This window comes from Macaca thibetana, chromosome 9 (assembly GCF_024542745.1).
Source record: "Macaca thibetana thibetana isolate TM-01 chromosome 9, ASM2454274v1, whole genome shotgun sequence".
Lineage (NCBI taxonomy): Eukaryota > Metazoa > Chordata > Mammalia > Primates > Cercopithecidae > Macaca > Macaca thibetana.
This window is the reverse complement of record NC_065586.1, coordinates 64,144,625-64,169,253: the sequence shown is the minus strand read 5'-3', so window position 1 is coordinate 64,169,253 and position 24,629 is coordinate 64,144,625. Positions and strand designations below refer to the sequence as shown.

Genomic DNA, 24,629 nt, shown 5'->3' with positions numbered 1-24,629 from the left:
TTCCCCTTTGGAGGTGGGGCAGTCTCTTCCAGTGTCGGTTGATCTTTAAGGGTCTTTCACTCAAAATACTCATTACAGAAAGGAGCCATATTTTGGAGTGAATTATGTTGGTTTCCTTCACCTCCTTGGCACAGAAGGTGGGAAATGTGTCCCTGAAGGGTCAGGGCCTCTCTGACTGGAGATGAAAAGGTCAGGGTTGAGTAAGGAGGAACCTGGCAGGGGCCTTTATGATACCTGAGAGGACTAGGGCTTGGATGGAGCAAGAGAGGCACTGTTGGAGCAAAATTCAGGTATAAGATTTAAGTCTTGCATCCTAGGCATGGCTCTTGCCTCATCCTAATCCTGGCCCTAATAAGGGGAGGCTTTTTGCTGGTAAATTCCAATTATTAGGAGCCAAAAATGTCAATGCCTTACAGTGGCCAGTCAGCAGTGTCAAGCAGTGGGCTGGGTGGGGCCTGGGCTGGCTGGTGCTCCCCTACCCTGTCTAAAGAGGGCAGTGGCTGCTCAGCTCCAGTGTATGCCGGGAAGGAGCTGGCTGAGATAAGGAGCTAGTGCCATGATGATCATGTTGCCACAGGATCAAGTGGGTCCTGTGTGACATCACCTTTAGGTGCCTGAAATCTAGATTTTATTTTATTTATTTTGTAACTTTTTTTTTTTTTTTTTTTGAGACGGAATTTCGCTCTTGTTGTCCAGGCTGGAGGCCAATGGCACAATCTCAGCTCACTGCAACCTCCCAGGTTCAAGCGATTCTCCTGCCTCAGCCTCCCAAGTAGCTGGGATTACAGGCGCGCACCACCATGCTGAGTAGCTGGGATTACAGGCATGCGCCACCATGCCCGGCTAATTTTATATTTTTAGTAGAGATGGGGTTTCTCCATGTTGGTCAGGCTGGTCTTGAACTCCCGACCTCAGGTGATCTGTCCACCTCAGCCTCCCAAAGTGCTGGGATTACAGGTGTGAGGCACCGGCCTGAAATCTAGATTTTAAAGTGAGATTTCTTAATTTTTTGTAAAGGGCAGTCACAAATTTATAAAACATCAAGTGGGCCAAATAAGATGTTATTATAGGCCATAGTTTTAGCTTGGCGGTTGCTGATTTACTGACCCTGTTATAATGTTGGAGGTCAGGACTTTGGGCAAATGAAAGAGAAAAGGAGATAGACTGAGAATGTGATTTTACAACTCCAGCCTCTCCAGGGGCTGGGTGGCCAGTGTTTCTGCAGCAGCCTTCTCTCGCAGGAAGTAGAACTGTCTGCAATGCTGATGGAGTCACAGTAACCTTCACCCCACTGAACTTAGGATCTGCAGAGCCACTAAAACCTGGAGCAACCGCCTTCAGCATCCAAGAGAAGCTGCTAAAAGGATTATGGGTCAATTCATTTTAGACATTTCTTCCAGATGTCCCCGTGGAAAGTTAAGGTCTAAATCAGTGGTCCTCATTCCTGGCAGCACCTGAGTTTCACCTAGGGAGCTTTTAGAAAGTGAAACTTGGACTGCAGTTCACATCAGTTCAGTCTCTGGGTGGGGCTTGGACATCAGCATTTGTAGAAGCTCCCTAGGTGGCTTTGGTGCAGTCAGACTGGAAACCACTGATCCAACTAATAGAAATGCTAGGTTGGGATCTCTTCCGGGGCATCTCTTTAGGACAGGCTGTGCATAATAGTCCCATAGTGTCAGGGTTCCAAGATGGTCTAACGGTTTAGGTACTGGTCTTAATTTTTATTTTTTTGCTCTCTTTGAGACCTTAACAAACTCTACAAGGCTGAGCGCAATGGCTCACGCCTATAATCCCAGCACTTTCTTTCTTTCTTTTCTTTTTTTTCTGAGACAGAGTCTCGCTCTGTTGTCCAGGTTGGAGTGCAGTGGCACAATCTTGGCTTACCACAACCTCCACCTCCTGGGTTCAAGCGACTATCTTGCCTAAGCCTCCCGAGTAGCTGGGATTACAGGCTCTCGCCCAGCTAATTTTTGTATTTTTTTTTTTTTTTTTACAGACCTGGGGGTCACTTTGTTGCCCAGGCTGGTCTCAAACTCCTGGGCTCAGGTGATTCTCTAGCCTTGGCCTCCTGAAGTGCTGGGATTACAGGTGTGAGCTAATGCACCTGGCCAAGTATTCTTTTTTTTTTTTTTTTTTTTTTTTTTTGAGACGGAGTCTCGCTCTGTCGCCCAGACTGGAGTGCAGTGGCGCGATCTCGGCTCACTGCAAGCTCCGCCTCCCGGGTTCACGCCATTCTCCTGCCTCAGCCTCCGGAGTACCTGGGACTACAGGCGCCCGCCACCACGCCCGGCTAATTTCTTTTTGTATTTTTAGTAGAGATGGGGTTTCACCGTGTTAGCCAGGATGGTCTCGATCTCCTGACCTCGTGATCCGCCCGCCTCGGCCTCCCAAAGTGCTGGGATTACAGGCTTGAGCCACCGCGCCCGGCCAATTTTTGTATTTTTAGTAGAGAATTTAGTAGAGGGGTTTCACTATGTTGGCCAGGCTGGTCTCGAACTCCTGACCTCATGATCCGCCCACCTCAGTCTCCCAAAGTGCTAGGATTACAGGCGTGAGCCACTGCGCCTGGCCAATTTCAGCACTTTCAGAGGTCAAGGCAAGAGAATGGCTTGAGTCCAGGAGTTTGAGACCAGCCTGGGCAACATGGCAAGACCTCATTTCAATTTAAGAAAAAAACCAAAACACCCAAGCTCTACAACCTTCATATCCTCATTGACTGATTAAGTGCAGATAATGATATTTGTCCTTCTAACCTCACCAGGCTGTTATCAGGAGAAACGAAGCAATAAATGAGAAATTGCTCTGCAAACTGTCGATGTTATGCAAACACTGCTATTCAGCGTGTGCTCCCAGGTGCGGGAGGTACAGCTGTTATCTGTTGGAGATCATTTCTGAAGTAACATTCCTAGTGCCATGGGTCAGATGGGAATTGCTACAGCCATTCAAACTTAGAAAGCAGCCTTTATTGTCTTATAGGCAGGTGCGTTTCCTGGGGTGGCAGTCTGGCACTGGTCCCTCCAACCCCAACTTGTGTAGGAGGTACCACAGTAAATGAGTAGAGAGAGTTCAGGGGACTTGAAGGGAAGTGGAGGGCCATCTGGAGAGGGAGGGAACTAAGGACTCCCTGTGGATTGGGGTCTTCCTGAGGATCCAGGGCGTAACTGTCAAGGAGCCTTAGCAGGGATTTAAGAGCTATGGAACAGCAAAAAGAGGCAAATTATTAAGGAAATTAGTGAAGTCATCGCTGGAACAACAGAGAGGGAACACAGCAGTGCAGCATGGGCCCTGGCCTCAGGAAGCTGTCTGATTGGGGCAGATAGGACCAGCCCCCTAGAAGACAGTCACCCATATCAGTTAGGCAGTCATGACTCAGTGTTACTTATCTGAGGCCCAGGTTGCATGAGGGGTTGGGGGTGGGATGGACAGAGCACTGGCTGGGCATCAGGACTGGGTTGGAGTCCTGGCTCCAAACTGTACCGCAACCTGACACTGGGCAAGATGGCCCACCTGTGGCATCCCAGGTTCCTGCCCTGTAAAGAAGAGTCTGGATGTATATCCAGATGGACTGTGAGCACAGCCTGAGTTTGCCCTGTCGAGGTGCTGAGGCCTGGGAGATTGGGGTGAGTAGCTGTGGTCCAGGGAAGGTGGGCAAGCTGGGCCTTAGATGAGAGGGGATGCTTGGTCAGGCAGAGGTGAGTGGAGAAGGCAGGGCAAGGAAGGGAATATGAGCAGGGAACAAATGGAGTGGACTTGGTGAGGGCAGAGGTGGGTAAGTTGCCTTGTTGTGGCCAGAGTGGGGGAAGAGATAAGTGGGAAAGAGTGGAGTTGATTACAGAAGGCTTCGGAAACCAGGCAGAGATGTTTAAGTTGGCTCTCTCAGGAAGGAGGGGGCCATGAAGGGATTTAGGGAAGGGTCATGACATGATTATGCTGCATTTTAGCAGGATTAATGTGACCTGGTGCCCAGAATGACTTGGATGGCATGAGGTCAGGAGCCGAGGAGGACAGCTAGAAGACTCTTGTAATATTTCTGGCACAGGGAGATGGACTGGGAGTTGGGAGGTGGCAGTAGGTCAGGCCTAGAGACATTTCTCAGGAAATACTGACAGGCCTTGGGGCCTGGTTGCGTTCACGGAGTGGGGAGGAATGAGTCACCTTGAGAAGCAATTTCCCTCTCAAAAGGCCAGGAAAGAGAAAGCAGAGGTAGCTTTTCTGCCTGCAAACAGGACATTTCAGGGTAACTTGGCTCTTCCAAGCATCAGCTTCTCCCCGGCTCCAGCTCAGATAGGAGTTGTAACAAGGGGTTGGGCATGGGTGATGGCACTGGCTGGTGGCTGGGTTAAGGGCCATGTTTTTGATTTTGCATTAAGCTTTAGGCTTATTCAGCCTGCCAAGTGCCAGGCCCTGGGCTTGCGTGGAAGACAAAGCAATTAACAAAACCCAGTCCTCCATCCTCAAGGAGTTTCCAGCCCTGTGAGCTTGGCAGATCTGTGGAATTCAAATGAAATGGCAGTTGAGAACAACCATCTTGTTCTCATTTACTCCATTTTGCTTAATGGTCATGTAGGTAGCTCCAAATGTTTGATGTGTGCCAGAAAATCTCTCTCTTCCTGGTTTGTAATTATGATACAGGGCAAATCCAGGTTTTGTCGGGCTTGAAGATTAAATAAATTGGTGCTCTCTATGGAAAATAATTAAAATATAAATATACAAATATCACATTGCTAGGCCCTCCCAGGGCCTAGAAGGGTAGGAATCAAGTGAGAGCCCCTGAAGCTTTAACCGCATTAACTTCTCAGTCAGTTCTATAATACCTACCATTCCTTAAGTGTATATTATGTGCAGGTATTTTGCATACAGTATTACACCACAATCAAGGGGAGGGGAGGTGGGCATTAGAGTCTTCATCTTATGGATGAAGACACAGTTTCAGAGGTGATTCGAGATGCCCCTCTGCATAGGCCCTAAGGCAGGGGGTGGGGACTGTGACCTGGACAGGAAGCTCTGGCCTCAAGACTACATCTAAGCTCCCCCTTTTCTGTGGGTGATGGTGGCTGTCAGGCCCCTGGGATTCCTGAACCTAAGTCATCCTTCCCTTAGATTTGACTGTACCTTTGCTAGGTCTGGTCAAGGGCTAGGTACTCCTGAAGTCAAGAGCTAGGGTAGAGGTTGGGGGTTGGATCTCAGGGCACCATATGGTGCAGACTTGGTTGCAGGAAAGTGACCTATTTAGGCAGAGGGGGCTCTATACAGCTGGGACCGCAGCAAACCTTAGAGGTGAGCACCTGCTTCAAAGACTCACAGATCCAAGCTGTAATCCTAGATCTACAACTTCCTGGCTGTATAAAGCCCAGCAAGACTGAGGCCTCACTGAGCCTCAATTTCCTTACCTGTCCAATCAGAATAGCAACAACTTGTTTGTACATTTGAGCTCATTACATGTCATCTTGTAAGGCAGTAAAGCTCCTGGAGGCTTCCGGAACACAGAAACAATTAAGAATCCTAAAATTGCTGTCCTGGTAGCACCTCTAGGGATTCCTCCCATCCTACCCAACTTCCTTTGGGAAAGTAGAAGACACGGCACCTGGGAGAGGTGGCTGAACCGTGCCCCAAGTTCCAGTGGGCCTGGATGCCCAAGAGCAAGAGGAGGCCCGGAGGATGGGGACAGGCCGCGACCTGTGGCTCAAGTCCCGTCCAGAGGGAGTGCGCCCTGAGGGAGAGCCACTGGAGCCGGTGACTCGGGGGCGGGTGCTCTGGGGTGTCGCTTAGGGGTCAGCAATACAAATCTGCCAGTTGGAGATTAGGCCAGGCAGGCCGGGGAGGGGTGATGGACTGTCGCTGAAGACCCAGGTGGGCTGGCACGCTCGGTCTGTGCGAGGCAGGCGCAGGACCCGGGTGCGAGGACTGCGTAACGTCCCGGGCTCCCGCTTCCGCCTGCTTTCCACGCCCACTTCTGCAAGTCCCTTTCGGCACCTACGCGTTCACCGGACGCCTAGGGGCAAGCCCTCATTTCCGAGGAATGGGACCGCCTTCCTGCCCCCGGGGCTGCCAGTCCCTAGACTAGCCCTAGGGGCTTCTCGTCCCGGCCGAGCCGGGCGGTGCCTCCTGCCTGCGCCTCGCACCTCCCCGCCTGGCCCGGCCTACTCGGGCACGGCGCCGCCACGCGTGAAGGCCCGCATCGGCTCCCTACGTGGGGGACGTGAAGAGGGATGTGGAGCATGGGGGGATTTCGCTGCGTCGCCCGCCCCCTTTCCGGCGCGGGAGGGAGCGGCCGCGGCGTCCCAGCTCCCCGGCCCGGACGCCACCGCCCGGCGCTGCAGAGGCGTGCGGCAGCCAATGGGCGTGGAGGAGGTGGGCCGGCTGGCGGCTGTCACCCTCCAGGGGACGGGAGCGCGGAGACCGGGAGCGCGCGAGCTGTCGCCGCGCCCCGGGCCGAGGGGGAGGAGCCGGGGGAGGAGGAGGAGGAGGAGGAGCCGCCGAGCAGCCGCCGGAGGACCACAGCTCGCCAAGGCTGCGGAGGACCGAACGGCCCCACGCCTGCCGCCCCGCGCCCCCGACCGCCAGCATGATCGCCGCGCAGCTCCTGGCCTATTACTTCACGGAGCTGAAGGATGACCAAGTCAAAAAGGTGAGCCCCCGCCCGTGCCGCCGCCGGTCCTGGCCGCAGCCTTGTGTTCCGGCATCCGCTCGCCGCCTCCGCCGCCTCCATCCTCCCTCGCCGGGCCTCCTCCGGGCCAGCATCGAGTTGGACTGCAGGGCGCGAGAAAAGGCTTCGCCTTCGATTCTCCCGGCATTGTCAGTGTCTCTGTGTGTGTGCGTTTTTGGGAGGGGAGTAGACGGGCGGAAGACCCCCGAGACTGGGCTGCCTGCTGCAGTGTCCTTGAAACGGGCCCTGGATGTCAGATAGGCCCCCGGGCTGTGCGGGGAGGTGGCCGGTGGGCCCTTCCGCAGGGCCTGTTTGGGAGGGTCCGAGCGCCGTGGGAGGAGGTGTAATCACGGAGATGCTGGGAAGGTGATCGAGCAGCAGGCGAGGGTGCTGGCCGGAGGCCAGGCCTCCCATATTTGGGGTTCTTGGCGGAGGGTGTCGGGTGCCCCGGAGAAGCTGTCACCAGACTCTCCCAGTTGTTTGAGCTGCTCGTTAATCTGAGGACGAGGTGACCCGCCCGGCTTCCTGGAACGGGGAGGGGCGGCTAGGCCACCGGAAACTTTGCTCATAGGCCTCGTGTCTGGAGCGGCACGTCTGAATGGAATTTTTTATTCTTCTTAAGCTGTAATTTCTAGCCAGCACAGGAGCTTAAATAAGAGACTGGTCATTCGAGTTGGGTGGACGCCTGACGCATATGCTTGTGGCATGCTTGTTCTAGCACTTGGACGCATGCATCCTCCTGTCTTGAGGTGTTGTTGCCTTTGACATCTTAGTGTAAAATACTGTCCGCTGGCAGGTCTTAAAGGTGTATCTGTCCCTTCTGTCAGCTTTGCTACTATATTTTTAAGAAACAGCCTAAGCTGTAGGGAAAGACGCCCATTTTATCAGTGCCAGGTCTGGTCCAGGCTCCAGACCCACTCACCCTGAACGTGGTGACGTTATTGCTGGGGTTAGCTGGGATGGACTCACAAAGTCATCTTGACTTTGGAGTTCAGACAGGTGGAGATCTACAGGTGAAAGGCAGGAGCGACAGGCCTGGATTTTCTGCCGGGCAAGCCATAGGGTGTTCCATCCCCTTCCTGTGCATCTAAGGCGACTCCCTCATCTGGCACCATAGGAAACAGGCCTACTAAGCACAGCAACCATATCAAGGTCACCCCGTGAGTTAGAAGCAGAGCCAGTCGGGGGGATCCAGGTCTCCCAGTTCCTCCACCCAGGAACTTCACCTGGGTCCTCCTGGAGGTCAGCTTCCAGGAGGGAGTGGGTACTGAGAGACGAAGCCCCTGGGGACCCTGCTGTGATCTTGGATCCCATGGTGGGTGGGGACCAGGAGTGAGGTAGGTAGGAGATAGGCTTGGGAATGTCATCTGCCATTGTTCTTTATGGCTTTAAGCAATGACTCTGGGGTTGTCAAACCATAGCATTCAAAACACTTGCTCCTATGGAGCACCCTGGAGCTTCCTTCTGGCCACTGACCAGGGAGCCATGCTTACCGTTGTGTGCGTTTCATGAGTTTTCTCCAGTGGTGTTGTGCATCACTGATGTTCTTCCCATTGAACCAGGGAGACAGTTCTCCCGGCATGGCAAGAAGTGCCCAGAACAGGCCTCCTGAAGCCAAGAGGAGTTCACTATCCTCCTGCACGTGGTGTCCTTTATAGCTCAAGACAGTGGGCTGCTGGGCCGGGGGTGTGCCTGGGTGACCTTGTAAACCTCCAACATTCACACCCACCACCACCCACAACAGACTGCTGGCTGTTGGCTGCCGGTGGCCTCCAGCAGCTGAGCTGGGCTGAGGTTTGGACTCCATTCAGTGGGACATGTTTCTCAGACATACAGTGTCTAGGGTGGGCCCAGAGCTCTCCACTCCCGCGGGTGGCTCAATTCACATCTATGGATGCACAGTCTATCTCCTAGGCCCCTTTAGGATTCTCATATTCTTCCCTTCTCTCCCCCTAGAACCTTGCTGGAGGACTGTCTTAAGGTCAAGGTTTCCACCAGATATTATTTGTCAAGGAGATTGTTAAAAACAAGATGTTTGCCTGTATCTCACCACGGACTTCCTATACTGCTTTCTATAGGGGAGTATGTGGATTCCTGCCAGGGGTCCCCTCATTTTGCATAGTGGACTATGTAGCACAGCCATCTGTGGGTGTGGTTGTGGGTATGATTGCGCCACTGCACTCCAGCCTGGGGCTTCTACAGACAGTGATGTAGTGGGTACTTGCTCCAGTGACCTACTCAGCTTTGCCCAAGTGTGCAGATGCTGGGGGACCACATCTGCTCTTCTGGGGCCCAGGACTTCTTAGAGACCAGCTCTTTCCACCTACCACTCACCACAGGAAAGGCTAGGTGAAGGTGTAGGACCCCCTGTTCTTCCTGTGGTGCTGGACTCTGCCTGCCTCCCAGCGGGGACCTGCTGAGGATAGTTTCCCCCAGCGTGGGCAGCCATGATGATTCAGCCCTCCAGCTGTAGGCAGCCTCCGGCACTCTGGAGACAGACCTGGCATCCCTCAGTAACCCTCATCTATCTTCTTGCCCTCAGAACCAGAGGTAGGAGAAGGGAAGGTGGGGACCATGCTAGGGAAGTTTTTGGAATTGCTTAGAATCCAAACGTGATCATGAAAAGGGTGTCATTTCTCTCCTCATTGCCTATGAGGCACATCAGTAATTCAACTCCATAAAATTACGTCCTGGGTTGAAACAGTTCAGGTATCTGACTTCCCAGCTCGGAATCCCCTTATCCAGACAGCATCTGCATAAATTGGTTAATGGGTGCTGTTGAAGAGGGTGTCCTGGAATTAGGCTGAGCTAAGCGCAAAACACATATATTCCTTTCACTCTTCTAGTGCCTTTAGGAGGAAAGGGAGGCATATGTGTGCTTGCGAAGGATTCTATTCACCAGAATCCCAGACGTCTGCTAGTTCTGCAGCTAGAGGCTGGGTTCTTTGACCTCTAAGTAACTTTATTTTTTATTTTTTTATTTTAATTTCTTTTTTTGAGATGGAGTCTCGCTCTGTTGCCCAGGCTGAGTGCAGTGGCGTGATCTCGGCTAGCTGCAAGCTCCGCCTCCCGGGTTCATGCCATTCTCCTGCCTCAGCCTCCCGAGTAGCTGGGACTACAGGCGCCCGCCACCACGCCCGGCTAATTTTTTGTATTTTTAGTAGAGACAGGGTTTCACCGTGTTAGCCAGGATGGTCTCCATCTCCTGACCTCGTGATCCGCCCGTCTCAGCCTCCCAAAGTGCTGGGATTACAGGCGTGAGCCACCGCGCCCGGCCCTAAGTAACTTTAAACACGCGTCTCATCTCGCCAGCTTCTTCCATTCGGTTTAGCCATTAGGAGCTTGGAGCAGGGTGAAGGATTGCATAGTGCTCTGTTTGTTTAGAAAGGGAAGATGGGTCCAGGAAGGTCAGAACTTGGCTTCTAAAGAAAGATTAGACTTCCTTTACTCCACGCTTGTCAGAATGGTGAGCAAATGCCAGTGGATTTTCTCTGGGTGAGATCCCCATAACGCTAAGTGATTTCCACTAGTAGGTGAGCAGACAGGTGTGTTTTGTCCAATGGCTGAACTCAGGAGTCCTTGAGTACTTGGCCCAGGAAGACGGGAGAGTAGGCTGAGCAATTAAAAGACTGCCCAAGGTACATTCCTTAGAGCCCATGTGTTCCGGCTGCAAAAGCAAGCATTAAAAAAAAAAAAAAAGGACTGATGCGGTGGCTCATATCCTGTAATCTCAGCACTTTCGGAGGCCAAGGCGGGTAGATCACCTGAGGTTGGGAGTTCGAGACCAGCCTGACCAACATGGAGAAACCCCGTCTCCACAAAACTACAAAATTAGCTGGGTGTGGTGGTGCATGCCTGTAATCCCAGCTACTTGGGAGGCCAAGGCAGGAGAATCACTTGAACCTGGGAGGCAGAGGTTGCAGTGAGCTGAGATCAAGATCACACCATTGCACTCCAGCCTGGGCAACAAGAGCGAAACTCCATCTCAAAAAAAAAAAAAAAAGTTCCCATTCATTATTGCTCAGGGGTGAGAGAGGTGAGAGTTAGAAAATTACGAAAAACCTGGCTGGGCGCGGTGACTCATGCCTGTAATCCCAGCACTTTGGGAGGCCGAGGCAGGCAAATCACAAGGTCAGGAGTTCGAGACCAGCCTAATATGGTGAAACGCTATCTTTACTAAAAATACAAAAATTAGCCGGGCGTGGTAGCGTGCGCCTGAAGTCCTAGCTACTCGGGAGGCTGAGGCAGGAGAATCGCTTGAATCCAGGAGGTGGAGCTTGCAGTGAGCCAGGATCATGCCACTGCACTCCAGCCTGGGCAACAGAGCGAGACTCTGTCTCAAAAAAAAAAAAAAAAAAAGAAAAAAGAAAATTATGAAAAATCTGTGGGTTCTTGCAGTGGCAAAGAAAAAAAAGAGAAAATTATGAAAAGTCAGCCTGGGCAACAAAATGAAACCTCATCTTAAAAAAAATTTTTTTTAGCCTGCTTTGGTGGCATGCACATACCTGTAGTCACAGCTACTCAGGAGGCTGATTGAGCCCAAAAGACTGATCCCAAAACAGTGAGCTGTGATGCTATGATTGTGTCACCGCACTCCAGGCTGGATGATAGAGTGAGACTCTGTCTCAAAAAAAAGAAAAAAAATTATGAGACGTGTCTCATAACCTCTCAATTCTGATGTTGTACAAATATTCAGTGAGAGCTTCTTGGTGAATCTTGACTTTACAATCCCTGCCTCTTCTGCCTTAGATACTCCTAGAGTTTCTCCCAAGAGAAGCCCCATCACTTTATCTGGTTGGATAGTTTGGGAATGTCGTGAAGGAATAAACTGGCAGGCAGGGTGGCTGTGAGGTGCTTTCACATCTGGCCAAGCTGTTTCGTGCCCCCATGCTCCTACTGTTCTCCGGAGAAGACATAGGCAGCTTTCCCTTTACAAGACTGATTTGGCGTGACTGGGACTGTCTCTGTGTGTGTCTGCAGTCAGGGATTCCTGGCAGACAGATTTAGCCACTGGAATCAGCTCTGAGCATGCCTGAGAAGGTTCAGAGAAGACATGGATAAAGACAGGGAGCTGTATACCTCCGCATCCAGGAATCAGTTGTGGCCAGACTGATGGCACCTGCTTATTGATTTATTTTTATTTTTTTAAAGAGACAGGGTCTTACCATGTTGCCCAGGCAAGTCTTGAACTCCTGGGCTCAGGCAGTCCTCCTGCCTTGGCCTCCGTAAGTGTGCTTATTGAGTTGAAAACCCTGAAGATCAAATCTGATCACAGGAGCTCAATCATTTCTTTAAAAAATGTTTGATTTTTAAATTATGTGCAGAGGACTGTGCAAGGCTGGGGTGACAACTATAAATAAGGCAGAAATGGTCCCTGTTCTCATGGAGCATAAAATATTTGCTGGCTGGGCGTGGTGGCTCATGCCTATAATCCCAGCACTTTGGGAGGCCAAGGCAGGCTGATCATTTGAGGTCAGGAGTTTGAGACCAGCCTGACCAACATGGTGGAACCCCATCTCTACTAAAAATACAAAAAAGGTAGCCAGACGTGGTGGCTCATGCCTGTAGTCCTAGCTTCTCGGGAGGCTGAGGCAGAAGAATCGCTTGAACGTGGGAGGCGGAGGTTGTAGTGAGATGACACTCCAGCCTGGGTGACAAAACGAGACTCCATCTAAAATAATAATAATAATAATAAAACGTATTTGCTGTGTTATATGTGCAAAGCATATGGGCTATGAGGGCCCACAGCGTGGCGTGGTTATACCTTGGGTGGGAAATCCCTAGCCTAGGAACTGCTTACAGCTAGGCTGCGGATGTTAGCTCCTTAAGTGCTTCAGGAAACTGCTCCCATCCCCAGTTCTGGGGCTGTGTTAGTCTGTTTGGAGTAGCAGGACAGGTGCCCACTGCCTTCTGACCTAATAAACCTTAACAACGGGATCTTATGAAACCACTTAATACACACTGGGTTGTGTTCATTTTATTTGCTCTTAAAGAAAAATAGGTAAAAATTTTACAGTTTGATAGGTCTTGATTTCTGGAAATAACACTGACTTCTGGTAAACAGTACACATCAGGGATATTATACTTAGAAACTTTGTAAGGTGGAGTCAAATTAATTGTCACAAAAATGTGTATTTTCTTTCTCTCTTTTTTTTTTTTCTTTTTAAGACGGAGTCTCGCTCTGTCGCCCAGGCTGGAGTGCAGTGGCTCGATCTCGGCTCACTGCAAGCTCTGCCTCCTGGGTTCATGCCATTCTCCTGCCTCAGCCTCCTGAGTAGCTGTGACTACAGGCGCCCGCCACCGCGCCCGGCTAATTTTTTGTATTTTTAGTAGAGACGGGAGTCTCACCGTGTTTAGCCAGGATGGTCTCGATCTCCTGACCTTGTGATCCGCCCGCCTCAGCCTCCTAAAGTACTGAGATTACAGGCGTGAGCCACCACGTCCGGCCATGTATTTTTTTATTCTTTTTTTTTTTTTTTTTTTTTTTGAGATGGAGTTCTGCTGTGTCGCCCAGGCTGGAGTGCAGTGGCACGATCTCGGCTCACCGCAACCTCTGTCTCCTGGGTTTGAGCGATTCTCATGCCGGAGTAGCTGGGGTTACAGGCGCCAGCCACTGCCCCGGCCTGCTTTTTTTTTTTGTTTTTGTTTTTTGAGATGGAGTCTCACTCTGTAGCCCATGCTGGAGTGCAATGGCATGATCTCAGCACACTGCAACCTCTGCCTCCTGGGTTCAAGTGATTCTCCTGCCTCAGCGCCCTCCACCCTCAAGTAACTGGGATTACAGATGCCTGCCACCATGCCCGGCTAAGTGTTGTATTTTTAGTAGAGACTGGCTTTCACCATGTTGGCCAGGCTGGTTTCGAACTCCTGACCTCAAGTGATCTGCCTGCCTCAGCCTCCCAGAGTGCTGGAATTACAGGCGCCAGCCACTACCCCTGGCCTGCATTTTTTTTTTTTTTTTTTCTTTTGAGACGGAGTCTCATTCTGTCACCCAGGTTGTAGTGCAGTGGCACGATCTCAGCTCACTGCAACCTCTGCCTGCTGAGTTCAAGCAATTCTTCTGCCTCAGCTTCCCTAGTAGCTGGGATTACAGGTGCCGCCACTACGCCCAGCTAATTTTTTGTATTTTTAGTGGAGATGGGGTTTCACCATGTTGGCCAGGCTGGTCTTGAATTCCTGACCTCATGATTCTCCTGCCTCGGCCTCCTGAAGTGTTGGGATTACAGGCGTGAACCACTGTGTCTGGCCACTTTTTTTTTTTTTAATGGCTTGTCGTCTCTGGGCATCCTGGAACACTTAGTGAGTGTCATGTCCGGTATGAATTTTATATATATATAATTGAGATTACACTATAAATGTTTCTGCACACAACTATACTAACATATGTGTAGGTGTGTGTATGCTTTCATATGCTCTTTCAAAAGCCTCAGCGAGGTTGACGGTACAAGAAGTATTATTCCTGGGCTTCCCAGCAGGGCTCCCTCCCCAGGGTATCCTCCCCATCCTGCTGCCTGCCTTGTGTGTTGCAGACAGAAGGCAAGCAATTTATTCCCCGTTTAGAAACAGAGACTGAAGACCCATCCAGAGGAGATAAAACATTTTTCTAAGGTGGAAAGAAAATCAGGAATAGGATTCAGAGGGCTCTTCTTGCTTCCTCTGTTTCCTTCTTTTAGAAGAAAAACCTGTCCTAGTTGGTTTTAATGCTTTACCTTGGAACCTGTATTTTAATACTGTCACGTTACAAATCAATACATTTGAGTTAATTTTTTATTATGAAATATTTGAGGCACATAAAAGAAGATTGAGGTTCACCTAAACACCTCTGTGTCTGCTACTCAGCTTGAGAAGTTACAGACACAATTACAATTACGTTACAGACATAGTTGAAGCCCTGTCTGCGCCATCTCTGAGACAGTTAGCTGCTTCTTCCTTTGGAGGTGACCTCTGTCCTGAATTTGGTGTTTATCTTTTCATGTATGTTTTTATGCTTTTATTACATATGCATGTGTCTATAAACAGTATATAGTATTGCTTTATAGATACATGGTTTTACCTTTTGTAAATGGTGCTATACTGACTATGTGTTTAAGCAATATATGGTATTGCTTTGTGTGGTTTTAAACTCTTTTTTTTTTTGAGATGGAATGTCATTCTGTTGCCTAGGCTGGAGTGCAGTGGTGCGGTCTCAGCTCACTGCAGCCTCTGCCTCCTGGGTTCAAGCGATCCTCCTGCCTCAGCCTCCTGAGTAGCTGAGATCATACCCGGCTAATTTTTTTGTATTTTTAGTAGAGACGGGGTTTCACCATGTTGGTCAGGCTGGTCTCAAACTTCTGATCTGAAGTGATCTGCCCACCTAGGCCTCTTTCCAAAGTTCTGGGATTATAGGCGTGAGCCACCACACCCAGCCAGTTTTAAACTCTTATAAATGGTGCTATACTGTATGTATCCTTCCGCCATTTATTTTCTTTTAGCTCAACATTATATTTTTGAGATTTTACAAATGTTGATCTATGTAACTGTTTCATTAAACTGCTCTGGTTTCTTACAGAGTATAAAAGCTCCACAGTTAATTCATCTATTCTGCTTTTGATGGGCATTTGTGTTTCTAATGTTTCAAGTGACAAACAATGCCTTGGTGAACTTTCTCTAGAACAACTCATTCAGCGCATGCACAAGTTTCTCTAGGCTCTAAACTGTGTACCTAGGGCTGGGATTACCAGGTGGAGAGATGTGTGCATCTTCCCATATACGAGATTCTGCCAAGTTGCCATCTGGGGTCATGCCAGTTCACACTCCCATGGGAAGTATGTGCAGGTTGCCTTTGTTCCACACCAACCCTTGTTATGGTCAAACCTTTGCAAATTTGTAATAGATGAGTTTTAGTCTATTTCCTTCCTCAGTCATTTCCATTCACATCTCAGTATTCGAGCTGTGTTTAAAATTAGCCCATTTCCTGAGTTAACCTTATCAGAGTCCTTGCTTCAGAGTCCCATGGAGTGAAGTTGACAGCTCCACGGACTGCTGCTGCTGAGATATCTGTACTGGGGAGGGAAAGGCTTAGGATGGCTCTCCATCGCCCCTGGTGCTGTCGGGCGACTCCGTTAAACTTTTCTGGGAATTGAAACACACATTTGTGAGCTTTCACTTGCACACACTTCCTCTCTTCTGGGTGGATCCGACCTGGGTAGGGCAGGCTTATCTGTCGCCTAAACATGCCCAGCTCTGCTCAGAGAAAACTCAAGCCAGCGGCCTCTCAGACCGTCTTCCGTAAAAGGAGAGGGTGGCTGTACCCACGTGGCAGGGAAAACTGAACCGTGAAGTCCGCGGCTCAGCCGTTTGCACACAGAAGCTGAGCTGTCCCTGTGCGAGGCAGAAAATGTCGGCTCATGTTCATCTTGAGTCTGTGCCTGATTACAGGCTGCAGACTTGGAGACCTCAAGCGTGCCTTACAGGGAAGGGGACATTCGGTGCCTACTAGGCGCCCGGCTTTTCTTTTTCTTAACAGGGGTCTTATTGAATCATTTCTAGAACTCATATGAAACAAAGCCAACGTTCATTGTTGTATTCATTGCCATGTACTATGCTAAAGGCATCGTAAGCCTTTGCTTGGTTCATCCCCACAACGCCTTTGTGAGGTGGATGTGATTTCAGACCGTGAGGCCCTGATAGTGAACGATAGAGCCAGCATTCAGCCTCATCAAGGCTGATGGCAGAGCTCCTGCTTTAATTATTTTCTCAATTGAGTTATAATTCACCTACCATGAAATGCACCATTGTACAGTGTACAATTCAGTGGTTTTTAATACCTTTACAAGGTTGTCCAAGCATCACCACCGTCTAATTCCAGAATATTTTACCACCCTCCGAAAAAACTACCTGTTAGCAGTCACTTCACATTTCTGCCTCCACCTAGCTTCTGGCAACCACTAATCTACCTTTTTTTTTTTTTTTTTTTTTTTAATGGATTTTTTTTTTTTTTTTTTTTTTTTGAGACGGAGTCTCGCTCTGTCGCCCAGGCTGGAGTGCAGTGGCGCGATCTCGGCTCACTGCAAGCTCCGCCTCTTGGGTTTACGCCATTCTCCTGCCTCAGCCTCCTGAGTAGCTGGGACTACAGGCGCCCGCCACCGCGCCCGGCTAATTTTTTGTATTTTTAGTAGAGACGGGGTTTCACCGTGGTCTCGATCTCCTGACCTTGTGATCCGCCCGCCTCGGCCTCCCAAAGTGCTGGGATTACAGGCGTGAGCCACCGCGCCCGGCGGATTTGTCTCTTATGGACATTTCATATAAATGGAATAATATAAAATGTGGCCTTTTGTGTCTAGCCTCTTTTACTTAGCATAATGTCTTCAAGGTTCATCCATGTAGTAGCATGTGTCAGCACTTCATTCCTTTTTATTGCTGAATACTATTCCATTGTATTTTTCTACTACATTTTGTTTGTCCATTTGTCAGTTGACAGGCATTTGGACTGCTTCCACTCTTTTTGGCTATTATGAATAATGCTGCTCTGAACATTTGTGTGTGAATATTTTGTATAGACATGCTTGCTTGCTTTCTTCTTTTTTTTTTTTCAGACGGAGTTTCGCTCTCTCGCCAGGCTGGAGTGCAGTGGCGCAATCTTGGCTCACTGCAACCTCTGCCTCCCGGGTTCAAGTGATTCTCCTGCCTCAGCCTCCCAAGTAGCTGGGACTATAGGCACATGCCACCATGCCCAGCTAATTTTTGTATTTTTAGTAGAGATGGAGTTTCACCATGTTGGCCAGGATGGTCTTGATCTCTTGACCTTATGATCCGCCCGTCTCAGCCTCCCAAAATGCTGGGATTACAGGCGTGAGCCACCGCGCCTGGCCAGACATGCTTTCGTGTCTCTTGGGTGTATATGTAGGAATGGAATTCCTTGGAGAGCCCCTGCTTTTAATCGATTTGAGGAGGAAGGCATTATCTCCATTCAGAAATGAGCAAACGAAGGCCCCCCAGGTGGTGAATTGACTTGCTGATGACCACACAACTCATGAATGACAGGCACAGGAACCCAGTACTGCTGGTCCCCTGAGTCAGAAATCCATGTTCTTTCCACCATTATACCCAACTCTCATTGTGCAGTTTAGGGAAACAGATCAAGGAGGGAAAGACTGGAGTGGGAGAGGGGTGGAATTGGCTTGGGATCCAGGTTCCCTGTCCCCTATTTCCTGCCCCTCCCCAGCACCAGCACGGTCTCTCCTGCCTGTGCCTGCTGCCCCACCCCCAGCCCCATTTGCTTAGTGTTGATGAGCCTCTTCCACTTGGGAAGGAAATGGATCCAGTAAGGTCATTAACAGTGAAATGTTAGGGATTTGCCCTGTTTTTCAAATCTCCCTTTTCATTTGTCTCCTTCCTCCCATTCTTGTTTGCATTTAAAACAGGACCCCCAGGAGGGCAATGCTTAACCTGCATGAAAACTCCCTCAGTGCTCCTTGTGATGCCCACTCTTAGCCTCTGCCTGGGGGTACTGTAAGCAGCTGTCGATTCCATCAGTTGATTGACACATAGGGCTTGTCTTCAGCATGTTATTCACCCAGACCTCATGTCCCTGATGTCTCCTGGTGCCTTCTAGGACCCTGTCTGGGTGGGTGTGGTGAGTGAAGTAGGAGACCCAGGCTACTGCTGTGATAAAGACACTGCCTCACATTTACGAAGTTCAGTGTCATTTATAAAATACTTGATTTAATCAGATGCTTGCTTTAGCTGAATCCTTCCATCAAGCTTGGATGTAGGAATTTCTTCCTGCATCTTACATATGGGGCAGGTGAGGCCCAGGAAGTGGAATTCATGTGATCTTGGTGGCCAGAAAGCAGTACAGCTAGGATGGGGACACAGACCTCCCCAACGCCAGTGGGCAGTTGTTGCTGTGCCTGCAGACCCAGAACTGTGGTCCAGGGCTCCAGACTCCAAAGCCATTGATGGGGTTCAGGGCATACAATCCCCAAATAGTAATATGGCATTTGAGAAAACAGCAGAAGCAGGAAGGTCTTTCACCTTTCCCCTCCCTTCTTCCCTGATGCAGACTCATTCAAGAAGGTGTCTACCCTATACCCAGAAGAAAGGGACATCCTTATCTCTGGAGATACAGAGACACAGAGAAGAATCTGAACAAACAGGGCCTGCTAACTTCTCTTCAGTTTATCACTATTAGATCATATCCCCTTTCTCCAGTCACACTTCTTCATGACCATCCACTTCTTCATCAAACCTGACATAGAGAAATATGCAGACTTACCTGTTTTTTTTCTTTCTTTCTTTCTTTCTTTCTTTCTTTTTTTTTTTTGAGACAGTTCTCGCTGTGTTGCCCAGGCCGGAGTGCAGTGGCGCAATCTCGGCTCACTGCAGCCTCCACCTTCCTGGTTCAAGCATTTCTCCCACCTCGGTCTCCCGAGTAGCTGGGATTACAGGCATGTGTCACCACACCTGGCTAATTTTTGTATTTTTGGTAGAGATGGGGTTTCACTATGTTGACTAGACTGGTCTCAAACTCCTGTCCTCAAGTGATCTGCCCACCTTGGCCTTCCAAAGTGCTGGGATCACAGGCATGAGCCACAACGCCTGGCGAGAGTTACCTGTTTCTTTGTACCTTCATTTCCTTTTGAAGGCTTCTGTGTCACCTAAAAACTTAGATTAATTTGTGTGCCTTGTTCTTGTTACTCTGTCTTTTGTTATAGGGGCCTCAGCCATAAACCTAAAATGGGAAGGAAGGATATTTCTTTTCGGCTACCACGTGTTCTACATTGCAGCGGCCTTCCTCATAGAAACCATCACCCAAGGCTCTGATAATGGAGATGTGTCAGAAATGCTAGGGCTGTGTGTCCAGACACCTCAACATAGGTGGCTGTTGAGCTCTTAAAATGTGGCAAGTCTGATTTGAGATGTGCTGTGGCATATAAACTCCATACAGGTTTTCAAAAATTTCATGTGACACAAAGAATATGAAATAGCCTGGTAATCGTTTTCAATTTTTTTTTTTTTTTTTTTTTTTTGAGACAGAGTCTTGCTCTGTCACCAGGCTGGAGTACAGTGGCACGATCTTGGCTCACTGCAACCTCCACCTCCCAGGTTCAAGTGATTCTCCTGCCTCAGCCTCCCAAGTAGCTGGGATTACAGGTGTGCACCACCACGCTGAGCTAATTTTTTGTATTTTTGGTAGAGTCGGGGTTTCACCATGTTGGCCAGGCTGGTCTCGAACTCCTGACCTCAAGTGATCCACCTGCCTCAGTCTCCCAAAGTGCTGGGATTACAGGCGTGAGCCACCGCACCCGGCCAATAGTTTTCTAGTATTGGCTGGGCATGGTGGCTCACACCTGTAATCTTGGCACTTTAGGAGGCTGAGGCCAGAGGATCACTTGAGCCCAGGAGCTTGAGATCAGCCTGGGCAATATAGCAGACCTCATCTCTACAAATAATTAACAACATTAGCTGGGCGTGGTGGCACACATCTGTGGTCCCAGCCACTTGGGAGTCTGAGGTGAGAGGATTGCTTGAGCCCAGGAGGTCAAGGCTGCAGTGAGCCCTGATTGACCCACTGCACTCCAGCCTAGGTGATGGAGCAAGACCCTGTCTCAAAAAAAAAATTTTTTTTTTTCTGATATTGATTAGATGTAGAAACAACATTTTGGATATACTGGGTTAAATAAAATACAGTATTTCACTTGGGAGGCTGAGGCAGAAGGACTGCTTTGATTGTTTGAGGCTGCAGTGAGCCCTGATTGCTCCACTGTACTCCATTCTGGGTGACAGAATGAGATTATAAAAAGAAAAAAATTAATTTCACCTGTTCTTTTTAAATGTGGCTACTAGAAAAGTTAACATTGTATATTTGGCTCATATTATCTTCCTGTTGGACAGTGCTCTGCTAGGTGGTGAATTCCATGGCTTAGGAGTTTGCACTCTGCATTTAAAGCAGTGGGTTCCTGTGGATCCTTGGACCTTGGTTTCCTCCTCTGTAAGCTGCAGTTTCCTTATCTGGAATCCATGATCTTGAAACTACCCATCCAGCTTGAGTAGTATTGTGAGGTGACCATCAAGCTCTCTAGACCTCATTTTCTTTCTTTCTTTCTTTCTTTTTTTTTTGAGACAGTCTTGCTCTGTCACACAGGCTGAAGTGCACTGGCACAATCTTGACTCACCGCAACCTCTGCTTCCCTGGTTCAGGCGATTCTCATGCCTCAGCCTCTCTAGTAGCTAGGATTACAGGAGCGCTGCACCACACCCAGCTAATTTTTTTATAGTTTTAGTAGAGATACGGTTTTGCCATGTTGGCCAGACTGATCTTGAACTGGCCAAGTGATCCACCCACCTCAGCCTCTCAAAGTGCTGGGATTACAGGTGTGAGCCACTGTACCCGGCCTCACCTCTGTTTCATCTGTCAGATGAGGTAAATGATACCTGCCCTGTTCTCTGCCCCCACTTTTCAAATTAGAGAATGGACAAGGAAATACTTGGAAAGTGTACAGAACTGTACAAATGTCAGGTGTTATCATTGTTACTCACCCAGCTTACAGCTGTAGACACCTTGAGTAGCCAGGTGGAGGATGGCAGCTTCCTGGCTAACAGGGTAGGCAGACAACAGGGCCCTGAGCCTGGGCAGGGGTCCCGAGTGCCATTCTGCCTTTGCCTTGGATTGTGTGGGAGCTCCTGGGCCATCTGCATGTCTATGTGCCCTGGCCAAATGGACAGATTAAAATGACACCATGGGTTGCTGAAACGCCATGTTCTGAGGACTCTAAAGTGTCACGGAGCTCCTGTGTATAGTATGTGAGGCCAGAAGGCAGTTTTCATGATTGCTGTTTTACTGATGGAAATACACAAGAGATCGAAGTGACTTGCTCAAGGTCATAGAGAGAGGCAGTGCCCTTGGCCGAGGCCTGAGGTCTTTCGATTTCTAGCTCAGTCCAGTCCCACCACTGCAGTATCTCCAAGCCACGGCGTTAGGGTTTGGTTGTCTGGCAGTGAAAGTAAACCTGTCTGCACTCAGATCCTTTTCTCCCTGTTGTCGGGAGGTGCTGGGACAAGTGGGAATTGTGAGACTGGAGGTCCAGAAGCTGGCTGTTTGCTAAGCCATCCACCAGGAGGCTGAGAAGTAAGCCTGTTGTGCCTGCCCTGCCACATTCCAGGGCCGTTCTGTTCCCCCCCTGGAGGGAATGGGGGCCTGCTTTATTTTTAGCTAGTTTAGTGTGACAGCCTTGTTGTCTTTCTGGGCGAGGACTTGGCCACTTTCACCAGTCAGGAAGCTCCTTTTAGAACCTCCAGGCCCTACTCAGGTTCTCCTAGGAAGAGGAGGCCAAGGGAAGGGGTGCTGAAGTTGGAGTGCTGCTCTGCTTGCTGAGTGGCCTGGGGCATTTGGCTAACTTCACAGCCCTAGGTTCCACCTACCTCATGTGGGGTTCATAATAGCTTCCTTACACATTGTGCAGATTTGGATAGAGGAGGTTAAAGCACCCAGCATGGACCCTGTCCACATTCATATTGCTAGAACCTCAGTTTTTTCATCAAGAATGGGGATCCTGGCTGGGCGCAGTGGCTAACGCCTGTTATCCCAACACTTAGGGAGGCTGAGGCGGGCGGATCACAAGGTCAAGAGATCAAGATCATCCTGGCCAACATAGTGACACCCTGTCTCTACTTAAAATACAAAAATTAGCTGGGTGTGGTGGCGTGCGCCTGTAGTCCCAGCTACTCAGGAGGTTGAGGCAGGAGAATCGCTTGAACCCAGGAGGCGGAGCTTGCAGTGAGCTGAGATTGGGCCACTGCACTCCAGCCTGGTGACGGAGCGAGACTCTGTCTCAAAAAAGAAAAAATGGGGATCCCATTTTCCTCATGATTTGTTGTACGTAAACAGAGTTCATTGAAACAGAACCAACAGTTTACACATGCTGAGAGACACTATGAACCTGAGAGAAGAGACCGGGCAAGGCTGTGTCTCCAGGATGAGGTTTTTGAGTGCCTGAGGGATGGTTTTGGCTTTGGTGATGATCTCACACAGACCTGTCACTGAGGAGCCCTGCAGTGGAATTGATTATCCCAGACACAGTTCCTCTGGTAGCTTGCAGGTGACTCAGCTTGAATAAGGGAGTGGGAATTCTGATTATCTTTAGGCCCCTCTGTTCCTCTGGGCCCCAGCCATGCAGTGGTGAAGTGGTGAGGGGAAGGCAGGGGTTAGAAGTGCTTGGAACTCTACCTTAGAGGAAAGCCTGAAGTGAGAGGCCGCTGCCGGGGAAGAAGGGCTGGGCCATTCGGGGAAGTCTCGGGGCCTTATCTGAGCCAGCAAACCCTCTGAGACCTCCCTAGGCTAGTGTCACTGGAGGCCTCCCGCCCAGCACAGGAGCCACCCAGCCTGGCCCAGGAGCCACCACGCGGTGCCTCCTAGAGCTCCTGGGCACACAAAGAGCCCAGAGAGCATGGCTCCTGTACCTCTGGCACTCACGGTCTAGCTGGTGGCGTGGACCATGCATGTGTCCCTGCAACGCCCAGGAAAGATACACAACACGAAGTGTCTCCCGGGCAGGTCGACTCCTACATAGTGAACACCTAAGGCCGAGGGGATGCTGAGGAGAGGAGTGGACGGTGTGGGATGGGGTAGATCATGGCATGTGCTCCTGACAAGGTGAGTTGGGAGGTGAGCTTTGGGAGGAAGAAGGAACTGGGGTTGGAGAGGCCCAGGAGGCAGACTGGACAGGGCTCTGCAAGGAAGGACCTTTGAGGTGATGAGCCACTGTCAGGGTGCTGGGTGTTAGTGGTTGCTTTAGGGACCCCACTAGATCAGGGCTGCCTCCCCTCGTGGCCAACTCCCTCCCTGCTCAGAGACCGGCTGCCAAGCACAGAACAGAAACTAGGTTCCCGGCCGCCACCCGCAGTACTGAGGTGGGGCTGGGCCGCCGCAGAAACCATGTGCGGGCAGGAAGAGGAGTCCGGGGCTGCTGGGTGGGCACAGACCATGGTGTGGGCCCAGGGTCTCAGCTTGCTATGGCTGTTGAACTTCCTTCCCAGACTGTGTGAAAGGGGAAGGAGCAGATCGGACAGCTTGTTGTGGCTCTGATCCCAGCTGGAGGGGAGAAGTGGCCTCCTGGAGGTCACACTGGAGTGGCGTGCTTTCTGTAAGGCCGGATAGCCATGCTGTTCTGGAGTGGCTGGAGCTGTGGTGGTGATACCCCCTGTAGTATCGCATCTCCCTCTCCAGGAAGCTCCTGACCCTGGCTCTCCCTGGACTGAGAGGATAGAGCACAGGACCAGGAATCAGGGAGCTTGCGGTCCACACGAGTCTCTGCAAGTATGTCACTCTGGCCAGTTGAGGAACCTCCTGGCCCCTCATTCTTGCCCAGGGCATTGGAAGTGATGGTACCTGTTCTGCTTCTGCAGACAGGATGCTGTAAGGACCAACAGGTAAAAGTACTGTGCAAAGTAGAGAGGCCTTTATAGGTCAAAGTCATAGGAACACACCCACGTGACAGATGGGAAGACTGAGGTGCCCATAGGATGGCAGACCCAGAAGTCAAATGCAGGTGTCTACATGGCCCCGACTGTGCCCTGTCATTGGACCGGGAGGGGTCCTGAGGAAGTCTTTAGTACCGCTCTGCTAGTTTGAGTCTTAGAGAGTGTCTGCAGGCAATAGGAAGCGGGAAGTTGGTTTTTAAAGAAAAAAGTGTTTATAATATAATTCCATTTTTGTAAAACAAAAAGAACCATCCATCTCTGTATGTATGAGTGTTTGTTTAGGGAGGAAGACAGTCCTAGTACATAAAACTCCATTAGCAGGGATATCTCTGGGGACACTGGGGAAAGAATTAATAATTTTTACTTTTATGCATTTATATGATGTTGGAATATATTTTACAATAAGTATATATTACTGTTACTGCTTTTTTTTTTTTTTTTGAGATGGAGTTTTGCTCTTGTTGCCTAGGTGCAGTGGCGCGATCTTGGCTCACTGCAACCTCCGCCTCCTGGGTTCAAGCGA

At 49.9% G+C, this 24,629-nt stretch overlaps 1 protein-coding gene across 4 annotated transcripts in view; it reads left to right on the top strand.

Annotated features, from left to right (window-relative positions):
- Positions 1-24,629, top strand: part of HK1 (hexokinase 1) — a 131,109-nt gene that overhangs the window by 39,047 nt on the left and 67,433 nt on the right. Inside the window, exon 1 of one of the 4 annotated variants that reach the window (XM_050805212.1) lies at positions 3,375-3,620. The exons of 2 other annotated variants lie outside the window; for them this stretch is intronic. In XM_050805212.1, coding sequence (XP_050661169.1) covers positions 3,549-3,620 — 72 coding nt within the window. In that variant the 5' untranslated portion in view covers positions 3,375-3,548. Of the gene's footprint in view, positions 1-3,374; positions 3,621-6,398; positions 6,629-24,629 lie in introns of those variants that run through there. One more of the 4 variants, XM_050805213.1, reaches the window with a different exon arrangement.